Consider the following 13,371-nt stretch of genomic DNA (forward strand, 5'->3'; position numbering starts at 1 on the left):
GAGAAAACTACCAGTGTTGAAAAATTAACCCAGTGCACAAATGCAACAAACTGCAGTTCCTCTAGTGTCCACTTGAGGCTGGCTGCAAAAGCCCTGGAAGTACACACACCAAAATTAAAATTCCATTGAGACATGTTTACAGTCTGGTACAATAAAACGATTTTAGTCTGAGAAGGTAATTTATGAGCACACAATGTACAGGGGGTGATTTTTTAATAATCCGTTTTGATTTTATGATGAATAAGAGTTATTCATAATTAGGGGCGTTGCTAATCTGCAGACGCACTTTACCCGTTTGTCTGGAGGCTTAAGGCCCGCCACATCTGCACCCCCTTCACGGTTCTTAGGTTGATGGAGAGTTAAGTTGAGTCAGAATTTTCAATATGCAGACTGCCATACATGGCCTTCAAAAGTGTGCTTCAGAAACCACTGGGTGATGTCACTGAGACTATACGTCCTTGTTTTACACAGTCCATCATGTGTCTATCCCACCAGCTGGTTTAGGCTTTGATAATATATGATCACATGACCTCTGCTAAGGGTTTTAGTTGACTGTACCAAGATATATTACATTTATTTTGTTTTAAAGGAATGTTTTATATCAGCCTCATACATGATGCATGCACAAGGGAGTTAACACAACTCAAAGTACTTCTTCAAAGTTTGGAAAATTATTTGGTGAATTCAGAAAAGTAAACACAAACCTGTGTTGAGGTAGCTCTATAGCTCAACAACAGTTGGAATCAAGTCTGCTTAACTCCAGTGTCCAAGTCCTTTTGTAGTACAATGTTTTTTGTATATTGACTGAACATGATCTAGGCAGAAATGTATGTTTATGAGCAATTTGCATACAGAAAGAGCTAGGGAAAGCATGTTGAGATCCCTTCACCCACAATACTTGTGTCAGCAACATGTTTCTCTGAAATCTAAAATATATCTGGAGGACTTTTTTTTTCCACTACTGAATTGGCAACAATTCATCTGAGTGTAACTGACGGCCGGTTTGAGCTTCATCTCAAGCATGCGTGTTTACATACAATTTATTTTCCTATTTATTGCCATACATTCAGACTTCTGTCATACAATGATAATTATGAAATTACAATGAATTGTGAAGCCCTACTAACCAACCTGTCAGAAAGTAAGGTGACAGGCCCTCACACACGCACTAAAAGATACCTTGATGCAGACCTGACCACCTGTTATAAAGGAAGAAAACAGTCGCACACTTAAAAAAACACTTAAAAAAACACTTTAAAAAAAGTAATAGGTACCTTTAGACGGATGCTAAATTAAAGCTATATGTGTCTGTTTGAGACCACAAAGTGAGACTCGGCCAAATGTTCATTTTGTGAAAAAACAGAGATCACGCTGTCTGTCCGGTCAACACCAGTAAACCAGCCAGGATGACACTACAAGAAGCCGCACAAGTTCATACAGAAAGCATGCATGTTTGTCTTGTTGGTGTGTATGTGTAGAACTGAAGCCAGCAGACGTCTGCACTGATTGATAGGAAAAAAGGGACCTCCAAGCCCGCACACCGCCCCCTCGCCTCCACCCGCCCCTGTGTGTTGTTGCTCTTATGATGGGTATCAGAGTACTAAAACAAGGCTGAATAGCAGAGAAACCAGTCAGTCGGTGGGATAATAGCCTCCCTTTGTGTGAATGGAGTAGTTGGCCAATTCAAATACAGGACGTATTGTACGACCATTAAATCACACAGCTGTCTGAACAGGCGTGCAGTCTAGTTTCCATGTTTCCTTAATAGACCAATTAATGAGGTTTTCTATGGAGTGATTTATATAATAGCAAATCTTAAAGAGGCTATTCATTTTTATATAATGGAAAGAAATGACATGTTTTTTTCCTGTCCAGCTTGTTTGCATGGCTCAAGGCTACAAGAGGGTTCATAATCACCTACTTTATTGTGATTTGACAGGAGAACCAAGTTCAAGATGTCTGCTAATATCATCCACAACTAGACTACACCTGTTCAGCCCAACAGATAGTATCTAGAAAAACCCCCCACCATCTATGGGTTGAATAGGGCTATAGGCTCAGCAATCCTTGAACAATCCTTGAGGTTCTCTATAGCTCAGCAGTGAGTGAAACTAATTGATTTTGATCTATGAGCTTCTTTTTGAGCATTCTTGTTTACATGAGATATTTTTCTGCCACTGACATACAGTTAGGACAATTGTGCTGAAAACTTCGGGTCATTCGGTTCATTTTAAGGAAAAATTCCGCCCTAAGAAATCTTGATACACATCATCAATCTGTGATATCTTGTGCGTTTCAGGGATTTTTATGTGATTATCTGGTAGAGGTGGGTAATGTGACTTGAAATGTAAAGCACAGTATATTTTTTGCTTTTTGCTGTAACTTATGTCAAAGTGTTATAAACATTAAAAGGGGTCTTGCATATCAATGCACGCAATACAACCACCCCTTCTCCCTGTAAAACAAGCCTGTGATGCCTTCTTCAGCTCGTGCATAGGACCAGAGGAAAATGTTTTTATAAGTCACTGTGTGTTAATTTTACATCGTAGCTTGTGACTGAATCTGTGTGGTTTTAATTTTTGTTCCTGTCCTGTGAAGGTGTTAAAGTGCTGTTCAAAAATCCCCACATTTCCTGATAAGGCTCTTTCATAATAAAAGCGTTTCAATCACATTATAAACACTTACCAATAACACAGCTACAAACACCTAACATTGTGATGTTTATGCCCCTTTGATATGAGTGAGATTTGGATCTAACTTTGACACTCTACTGACTAGATACAAGATAAAGCCCCACAAACAAGACATGGAAATCAACAACTCAAATCTGCCTCAAATGCTAAGAGCTAAATCAAATGATTTGTTTTTGGTTTTCAGGTTCCAGATTTGGTATAAAGTAGTAATGGTAGAAACAGAACTTCTTTTGGCTGTTCCTACAATGCTGAACTAAAGTATGGAGATATTTCTGTTATATGGTGGAAAAGCTCACTATTTCAAAGGAAGAACGTGCAACTTTTTGATCCAGTAGATATCAGTCTTGAGCACCAGCATAAAACCAAAACAAGCTGCTGTTTGGTCAAACCTTCGACATACCTAAGCCTCCGCTCTCCTCCTGCAACTCTTCTACTACCCCTCCTCCCCTCAGGTTTGCATCAAGGAGTCAAGCCCAAGCGGCGGACAGACTTGTTCTTTGCTCGAGCTGCCATTGCCTGTGGCCTGCATTGTTGTGTTACTGGCTGTTGGAGCCGGTGGAACGCACTTTAGCACAAAGATGCGGGCCACAGGCAATGGCAGCTCGAGCAAAGAACAAGTCTGTCCACCGCTTGGGCTTGACTCTTTGGTGCGAACACGTGGGGAGGGGGGTTGGAGGTGTGTCGCTGGAGGAGAGCGGAGGCTTTTAGCAGGATAATGTAAGCGCTCTTTAGTTAGCTTGTTGCTTCACATTGCATGTGTTGTACATTCTACCTTTGAATAAAAGTCTAACAGCAGCATATTAAAAAATCAGACAGACCTAAAAAAATTCCACAGGTTGTTGTGAAGAAAAGTCCAAAATCTTGACATTCAAAAGAAAAAGAATGAGTTGATGAACCAATAAGTGCCCACAGGGACTAATAATTGAAGCAATTATGGTGCAGTAGAAATGAGTAACAGTAGTGAGTAATGTATTGCTTTCGTCCAGTCGGGAACCAAACTCCGGGTAGATGCACGCAGTAGATTACGGGCTCAGTGGTATTAAAACAATAAAGCATTATATTTGATAGGTTATGGTAATATACAGTGCACATTCATCAAATGGAAAAGGAACACTTCGTCCAAATGGAAAAATAGCTTGCTATCAAAGCACAATACAGTCTTGTATAATATTGATTGGTAAATGGGGTGAGAGAGATAAGCAGCACTGTGACATGTCTTTAAGATAAAAACATGTTTACGTAAAAAAACATGAATGCATGTTGGAGGGGAAACCCTCAATCTTCTCTAAAAAATTACATCAACTTTCTTTATCCTGTACACACAAACACACACAGCCGCAGCATATGGCCACAGGGTGAATGTTTTCTCTGAAGTGATAACATCAGAAGTGTAGTGGAAACCTCCCAAAGTCTACATACAGTCAGAGACCAATTACAGCTCATGACCAATGACCGCCTGCTCACTCATAAAATTTTAATGAGTGCAGGCCGGCCACAGGGCTACGGCTGTTAGGAAATAAAAAAACACATTCTCTCTTCCAATTGGTCAAATACTTAAACTGTATAAAACATGGTGGTAGTCTCAGTGATGTCTGTAGCCCAACGATGGTGGTTGCAATATTTGAAAAGATATCGCAAATTAACTTTCAGTCAACCTATTAACAGGCAAAGAGGTGGAGATAAGGCGGGCCTTGAGTCTCCTGACAATCAGCTATGACACGTCTGCATTTCAGTCAAGTCAGCTGGCGCCCAATAATGCTAATTTATGCACAAGTCTTAGCATTAATATAACCAGTGAGTTATTAAAAAAAAAACCCATACAGTGTGCACTGATATCAAATCCTTTTTTTTAACCAGGATGTGAACATGTTTATATTTACTGTAAAAATTGACATTTTATTATAGGTCCTCATGGGCACCCTTTAGCTTTTGCAGCCAGCCTCAAGTGGACATTCAAGGAACTGCAATTTTTGCACTTCTGACTGGCTTCACTTGCCACTTGGGTAAGACACAAGACTGTACTTTTGCCAGATTATTCTAAAAAAAAAAAAAAAAATTTGATGGACCTATATCTGGCTAAAGCGTGAGTGAAAAATTGGGTTGTTTGTGTTCTGATATGCAGCTTGGACCCATCGTCCACCAACCCAGGTGGACTTTAACAATCTTCATACTAAGAACCCTGAGTTCAATAGCACATCAAATCAATTAGCATCCAGCTAGGCCCTAGAGCTTTACCCAAAAGTGTCACGTTTTGAAACTTTTGGCCACCAAACAAGCTGCTGATTTTGACTACTTTGGGATGACAACTGGCTGAAACACACAAGCACATACACACAGGAATATCTTTTCAATCACATGTAGGAATTAAGTTGTTGAAAGATACACACATGGATCCACACATGCACACACACATGCTCAAGTTATTGCAAACATATGTCAATATAAAGAACCTGTGCTGTCCTACAAATATATAATAAAATGCAGGCTCACACGTACACTGACATACATTCATATACAGTAAGTGTACGAATACACATACAAGTGTTAATTGCACATAAAGCTCAAATATAAACACAGCAATGGGTATCTTAAACAGAAATCTAAAATTGGGATTGTATTGTACATGCCTGTTCACACAAGTGTTCATGTCCATCCACAGACACACACACACACACACACACACATCCTGCACAAAAATATATAGGGAAGTGCTGGCATAAATACAACTAACACATGCAACCAATGTCCTCACACACAGGACCCACACACACACAGGACACACTTTTGGTGCTGATAAGGCTCCCCTAAATATTTGTGTTGAGTCGAGCGTTGAGAGAGCCAGCTGGGTTCTGTGCTGCTCAGACAGTCTTACCATTATTACAGTTATTGTTTTTACTATTATTACTCCCAGTTTCTTTGAGCTGAGATCCAACAAACTGAGCTGGTTATGACCCAGTAGGTGTGGGTGGTCCACTAGCAGCCTTTACTCATCAATCAACTAAACTTAACCCAAGTCATACACACGCACACACACGAAGAGAGAGAGAGAGAGAGAGAGAGAGAGAGAGAGAGAGAGAGAGAGAGAGAGAGAGAGAGAGAGAGAGAGAGAGAGAGAGAGAGCAGCAAATATACAAAAAAATAGAGCATGCTTGACACCTTGAGTAGAGGACAGTTTTCCCTTAGGACAATACAGTGAGTCACACTGGTGGCTCAGACTCATATCTGGAGATCCTACTGAAGAGTTCTGAGACACATTCATGGGGTAGGAGTAGGTTTCATAAAGTTTAACATGACTTTGTAATGCCGAACAAATTTAATTCACATAAAAAGCCTTTTAAGAACCACAATAAGCTAATCAAATGACAATCCTTTAACAAGGCTTTGAAAATCAAACAACAAATAAATACAAGGAATGAGAAATAGAGAGCACCAGCAAATTAGATCAATGTAGAATGTAGAACAATGTAGTTGTGATTATTTGATTATTTGGTTGGATGTATCATGTTGTGCTTCTGACCTGGATTCTGGATTGAAAGACTTCTAAGCCAACAAAAAGAAAACTTCCTGAAACTGTCCCTCGGGTTTGGATCTTGCCTGGATATAAGCTACTTATTCATAAATAAAACATTGGATTAAAAACACATAAAACATGGAAAGAGTGTTAGCGACGTCACCCATTGGCTAATACGGTTATCTATCAGGCGGCGGAGCTGAGGTGGGCCTTAAGACTCAAACAGTAAAAACACAATTACAACAAAAAACATACATGCTTACATTATTGAAACACAACATGAACATGGTCTGGGTTAAAATATCATAATGTTGAATTTTTGTGACACGCAGGATTCAAGCATTGCTGTCCAAAAGACCTCCAAACTGGCTCACAGCTGTGCTATATTCAAATTGTGCTGCATTACTATTTGTAGTATGAGCTCATAGAGTGAATTCAATGATGCTTTGGCAACATTGTTATTGATACTTTCATGCCAAAAAAGCCACTTGAATTAAGATAAGATATTCCTTTATTGATACCCAGTGGGGAAATTCAAGAATTGAATTGAATAATAAAAACCTATCTGGATAAAAATATTTATCTAAATATTTAGCAGAAGTAGATGACACACTGGTCTGGTTCAACTCTAACCTGCCACCACTTGGTGCTTGTCAACCCTGTTCTCTCTTCACCCCATTTCCTACTGCTCTGCTGTCATATCTAATGAAGGCAAAAGTTTAAATAAAAGAAGCATAAAATGTCTGAAACATCGTCTGATTGTATATGAAATACTGCTTACCTATGTCCATGTTTCGTCCATTAATCCCAACAGATAGAACTGCCGTGTATTTGCATCCAGCCCTGGCTTTTGAACCCAAACTGAACTTGCTCATTTTTGTGGTATGAAAATGTAAATGCTGGATCAAAATATCAGCTCATGACAGTTTCTAACCAACAGTCTCTGGCGCTGAGCTACAAACACTCGTATCAGTCAACACTGCTCTGAACTGAGCTGAAACGAATCAAAGCAGAAATGTCTCAGTGTAATCAAAGAGATGCTTTTGTGAGTAATAAAATGTCCCAAAAGAAATCCATCTTCTACCTCTGATAGAAAAAACTCGTAAAGATGACATTCTTGCTTTGATTGTAGGAAATTGGAAATACTAAGAATATATGAATCGAGACTAATCTGTTTAACATGCCGACAAATTATTATGTAGCAGAATGTAAAGGGTTAAATTGTTCCCCAGATATGACAAATGTTCAGTCTTTGTTCTGCAGGGAAAAGAAATATGATTTATTTTCTGTGATATAAGACTGACTATAGTTCAAGACTATAAAACAGGCCGCTTGGTCACAGCATACATTTTGGTAATTGAAGATGTCTCCTCCTAATTAAATTCCACTTTTGCAGTATGAAGACACAATGGCAAAGGGCTCTCTGCACCAAAGACAGAGACAAAATAAAAGGGCCCCTACCACCACTTAAAAATTGTGTATTATGAAATGACATGATGTAAACGTACACAGACAGCGCAATTGTTCCTCAGCTGAGACACTCCAGGTCGTGTTGAGCAGTCGTCCACTCTCCATATGGCTTCAATGGAATTTATGTTGGGCAGGCACCAATAAGCCAAATCTAGTTAGCAACATTATATCATTGGAGCCAAATCTAATTTCAGCCCCAGTGTGTTTTAGTCGTCAGTGACTCTCTCTCTCTCTCCCCCGCACCATCTTCTGTTCTCTCTCTCTCTCTCTCTCTCCCTCTTTCTCTCCGTCCATCCGTCCATCTCTCTATGTGAGTGTCACCTGCCCTCCGAGCTGGCGACGCTGGGTCTCGGCCTTAGCGTGAGAGCCCCATTACGCTGACTGGAGGCTTTGTTTTCCCTGTGAATCTGCGAGAGAGTGTGTGTCTGTGTGTGTGCGTGTGTGTGTGTCTGTGTGTGTGTATACGTGCTGGAGGAGAATGTCAGAGAGACGGTGATTTGTTACATCAGCAAGCATTCCTGCTCTGAGATCCTCTGAGTGTGTGAGCAGAGACACATATCGGGGGGGGGGGGGGGGGGGGGGGGGGGGGGGGGGAGAGATTGTTGCTGCGTTTCTGTCCGGGATTATTTGTATAAAATTGCTATGTGGAAAATGGTTTTTGAAGATGATAAATAGCTGTGGAAGTGCATAAATAATGACATAAGCGCAGTTGAAACGGATTGTATATAAAAGTTTGAAAGGCTTGCAGAGATTTCACTCAACAGTCGCGGGGAAACACGACGGGGAAATTGATGAGGAGAGTGTGTGTGTACAAGTGAGGTAAGAATGTGTGTGTGCAATCAAGTTCAAGGTCTATGCTGTGTGTCTAAGCAGCGGGGCCACAGCTCCCAGCAAATGTAGACACTGAGCAAGATACCATCTGCCTCTGCCCATCTCACGCCAAGAAACACACACACACATTCACAGACACACACACACACATTCACAGACACACACACACATTCACAGACACACACACACATTCACAGACACACACACACACACACACACACACATTCAGGGCGCCTTTAAACGCACCATGTACAGCTCAATTCACAACGGAAACACTTTAAGTGCACATACATTTACATTGAAATCCCAGCAACTGTGAATAATTAATTGAAGGCAACAACTCTAGCAAAAAAAAGTCACATTAACCCACGGGGTGTTTCATGTGCGGATCATACACACAGAAAATCTCACGTAAGTGTCAGAGCAGAGTGGATGGTTTTATCATTACGTTACAAGTCCAGTGTTGGAAAACTACAATGAGTCTAAAAATATATGAAACGCCTTCTGCTCCACATCGCTGGGAGCTTCAGGCATCCATCTCTGAGGTGAATGTACAGGATAGTATACAGACTCCAGTGTTGTGTTATAGGATATCACATCTAACGCCTTTGCTTTGAGATTTTTTTTAAATGTTTTTGAAAGAGACCCACACATGCCGATAAATAAATGATGAATCAATATCTTTAACCTTTGATTAAGTCTTCATTTCTTTTTGATTCACCAGCAATTCAAGTGTTTAGTGTCCTGCAACACTACCGATACCAAATTTTAAAAAAATTCACCCAAAAAAGAGATAAAAACTTTTAGTGGATTATCTTTGCAACTAAATCCTTTAGGAGCAATTAAAGGTGAGCAATCATAGATACCATTTCACAAATTGTTGGGGTGAAGCAATCTGCTGGGCTAACCTACTAGTTATTTATGCAGCTAAACATGTGAAATAAAAGCAACCAGGTTAAAAAGTTCCAGGATTCCCCTTGAGGACTCATTTGTTCTTGAATGATTACTACCACTGTATTTAAATCTATACTGTAAGATAGATTTTTGCTAATTCTTTCTTAGGGTTATTTTATATTCCTTTTGCACCTTTATTTTGCTTTATACTTTTCATTCTTTACTGTACCTATTTAAGACAGAATGAGTGCTGCTGTTCACTTTCTTTCCACGTTCACACTTCCTCTGTGTTCTTTGTCTTTTGCGCCAAAAACACCAAGACAAATTATTTGTATGTTCAAACCTACTTGGCAATAACCTGATTCTGATGAACAGATATCACATGATCTGTCGGTCTTCCACACTACTGACATATCCACATTTTTTCTTGTCTCCTGACCATCTATGTCGCTCTCATGTCGCCCTCTCACAGGAACATTTCCTATATGTTACAGTGCAGAAGTGCTGTGCTATTAGATTATCCTAAAGACACTGAAGCCTCTCTGTCTGTTTGAACCAACGAGTCCATCACATTCCCTGAGGAGGGTGTCTTCAGCGCGGATCAGGGCGCAGGAGAGAGAGTGTGTGTCAGGGGTGTATTTTGATGTAATGCAATCAGTAATGAATTTTGTGTTGCATTAAAGGGGTGGAAAGGGAAGGGGGGGATGTTATATGATGGGGCAGAGGAGGGGGGGGGGCAAGTACAAGAGGACAAGAGGCGACTGACTACGAGTGTCCGGGAGTCTCCAACAAGTAATCTAATGAAGGAACACAGAGGAAGAGGAGCTGGGGGGGGGGGCCGTAAAAAAGAGTGATGAGGAGACAGACAGAAAGAGAGAGAGAGAGCACAGCTACAAACAAGGTTAAAGCCTCACAAAGAGAGAGAGAGAGAGGGAGGGAGGGAGGGAGGAGAGAAAAAGAACGAGGGGGACAGGGCTGGATATGGACGAGGATGTTTTTTTTTTTTTTTTTTTTGGGGGGGTGATAGTCGATGCTAAATCCATTAGGCCCTTGTGACCCCCCCACTCCACTACCCCAACACCCTCCCTAACCCTGTGGCTATGTCTGAGGAGCTACACCCCCGAACCCGCACACACACACACACACACACACACGCCCAGACACACACACACACACACACATTTAAATCAAAGGAACTCTTGTTCACTTAAGGAGGGAGGGGGGAGAAAGAGAGAGCACTGCCGCTTCCTAAACGAGTTAACCATTTGGACTGTCAGGGCCAACGGCATGTCTGCTGGGCGTGCGCACACACACACACACACACACACACACACACACACACACACACACACACACACACACACACACACACACACACACACACACACACACACACACACACACACACACACACACACACACACACACACACACGCAGACAGGAAGCCTCAAAGAAAAGAAAGACATGTGCAGATATGCCAAACCTACAAACACAAAGCTGCACACTTTGCGACAACCAGAACATCCTTCCAGTGGTGGGCCAATCCATCACTGGACCTTCACCTGGCAGCAGTGTATGCTGGGTAATACCAAAGTGCACTGTACACCTTCATAATAACATTTATAATCAAATAGGACAGAAAACATAGACCTAGATCACCAATGATGTTTTGTTAAGTAGGTCTGTCCCGACCCTGCTGTATTTCTGTTTGTTAAATCAATTTCCTCTTTCTTCTTTTTTTTCTTTACAATTCTGGGTGCAGCTAACTCCTGTATTATCCTAACAGAGTCCTATGTTTAACCTCTAAGCCATTTACCTGAGTTTTTATCTAGGGCTGCAACTAATAACCAGCTTGACAATTGACTTGCCTTGACAACTGTTTGGCACAATACCTTCATGGCTCTTATTCAGCTAGCAGTTTTAACATGACTCTTTCAAACTCAAAATACGCCATTAAAAGTATTTACACATCTTGTAGGCGTTCCTTTTGTCATATGAGTAGCAGAGGTTTGTGAATAGCTGAGGGCACAAGAGTAAGTGGTAGAGTGAGCGAGAAGAGAGACGGGGAGTCAGCAACTCGGCTTCAGGAAAGATGTTCTGTCGGCACACAGCCTTAAAAACACACATGATGACTTAACTGACCAATAATGGAAAATTCAATTCCATGGCAACTCATTTTGTCATCACTTTTTCCAATGCACCTCTATTTATTAACATATTCTGGTGGTCAATAGGGTAAGTGATTCATGTCAAGTTAGGTCACTAGTTTTTTAATTTTTTAATTTTCATTTAACAGGTTGAAGGATTTAAAAAAGCTAGTAAGATACAGTTAGCAGTTTATGGCTGTCAAGAACTTTCAGGCTCATACAGAAATCCCCCAAGAAAGATTTCTTTGCAAGAATCCCCTCGCCAATAAAAAATATAGCAAAATAGTTGAGATGCTCTAAGCCAGGACTTATCTGGTGAAGATATGAGAGTGGTGTTTCTGGATGAACAGATTACACATGCATACAGATCAGTGTGTGGAACAGGTCACAGTGTGCGGATCCTTTATCTGGTCGGAAGTTTTCACGGTGGTGCAGCTTATCTCCCTTTTTTCTTATTTTCACTTCAGTTCCTATCAAAACATATTATAAGACCTCTTTCTGAAATGTTTCTTACGAGCCAGGTGTCATGGTCTGATAATACAGTTAGAAGAATAGAGGTTTCATGTAAATGGACACATTAGTGATCGTGTGCAGAGAGCAGGGCGTTCTTTACTGACCTGTAGCTGATCCTACGATGTCCCTAGAGGGGGACTCGGACATGGCATCGGCCAGTCTCTCCCGGAGCCCTTCATCAGTCGCATCTGCCGAGCCGATGTTGTGTCGCGGTACGCCAAAGCTCTCCGGCCAGCTACCACAGACCTCCAGCAGGGTGACGCCTCGCCCGTCAAACACACCTGCATCAAAAATCAAACACAGAGAAAAGACATATGAATCAATATTTACTGTCACATCATTTGTGCAATGTAAGATGGTTTGCAGGACTGACAGCCAGACAGGTGTGACAAGTGTGATCAATTTCTGCTTCTACCCTTACAGGTGCACACATTTTTAATTTTCCACAATGATATGAATCAGGTAAAAACAAACTGGGATTTCACATGTGCTGTAATTCAAAGAATTTTAATTAGGGATGAAGAGGAGCTGATTGTCCTCTATGATGAAATCAAACAAATCATTCGACCAAATCCTTTAAGAAGTATCAAGCAGGGCGCCAATAGCCTATAGCGGTTATGTTGCATGCCCTGTGTAGGGAGGCTACAGTCCTCGTCGCAGCAGCTGTGGTTCAAATCTGACCTTGGCCCTCTGCTGCATGTCATCCCCCACTCTCTTCTCCCAACATTTCCTGTCCCTCTTCAGCTGTCCTATCCAGTAAAAGGCAAAAAGGCTTTAAAAAAACAACTTAAAAAAGAAGAAAAAAAAGCATCAAACAATTGATGTTACAGTTTTAATGTATTTTTTAGGGTAAGTGTCCAAGGACACATCGGACATGTTGTTGCAGGAGCTGGGAATCGAACGCTCAACCTTGTGGTTGAGAGACAACAGACTCGACCACTGATCCACAGTTGCCCCCATTACATTAAGGTATAATCCTTTTGGGAGCATGACATTGTTCACTCTATGCATGTCGATTTGAACAACGGGTGTATCTCTTTTCTTTCAGTAGTAAAATCATAACCCAACGTTTCTACAACACTGCAGCGTTAATGAATTTACTACACACAAGTTCCACTGGAGTTCAGCAGATCAGCTGGTTCAATGGTTCAAAGTCACAGAGACACACTCACACAACAAACAACATGTAAGCACAACACAATCTTCATGCCTGTCAAACCAAATCGACACAGACCTGCACTGCACCTTAATCTCTCTCCTTTCTGTCTGTCGTAATTTCTGCAATCACAGAGATCTTGTGCTCTGGAGCCA

At 41.1% G+C, this 13,371-nt stretch overlaps 1 protein-coding gene across 2 annotated transcripts in view; it reads right to left on the minus strand.

The window, feature by feature from the left end:
* Positions 1-13,371, minus strand: part of bcas3 (BCAS3 microtubule associated cell migration factor) — a 336,126-nt gene that overhangs the window by 23,141 nt on the left and 299,614 nt on the right. For both annotated transcript variants that reach the window (XM_065960137.1, XM_065960136.1), the window contains one exon: positions 12,165-12,341. In XM_065960137.1, the coding sequence (XP_065816209.1) occupies positions 12,165-12,341 (177 nt within the window). The remainder of the gene's footprint in view (positions 1-12,164; positions 12,342-13,371) is intronic.

Source organism: Labrus bergylta, chromosome 11 (assembly GCF_963930695.1).
Source record: "Labrus bergylta chromosome 11, fLabBer1.1, whole genome shotgun sequence".
In the NCBI taxonomy this organism is placed as follows: Eukaryota; Metazoa; Chordata; class Actinopteri; order Labriformes; family Labridae; genus Labrus; species Labrus bergylta.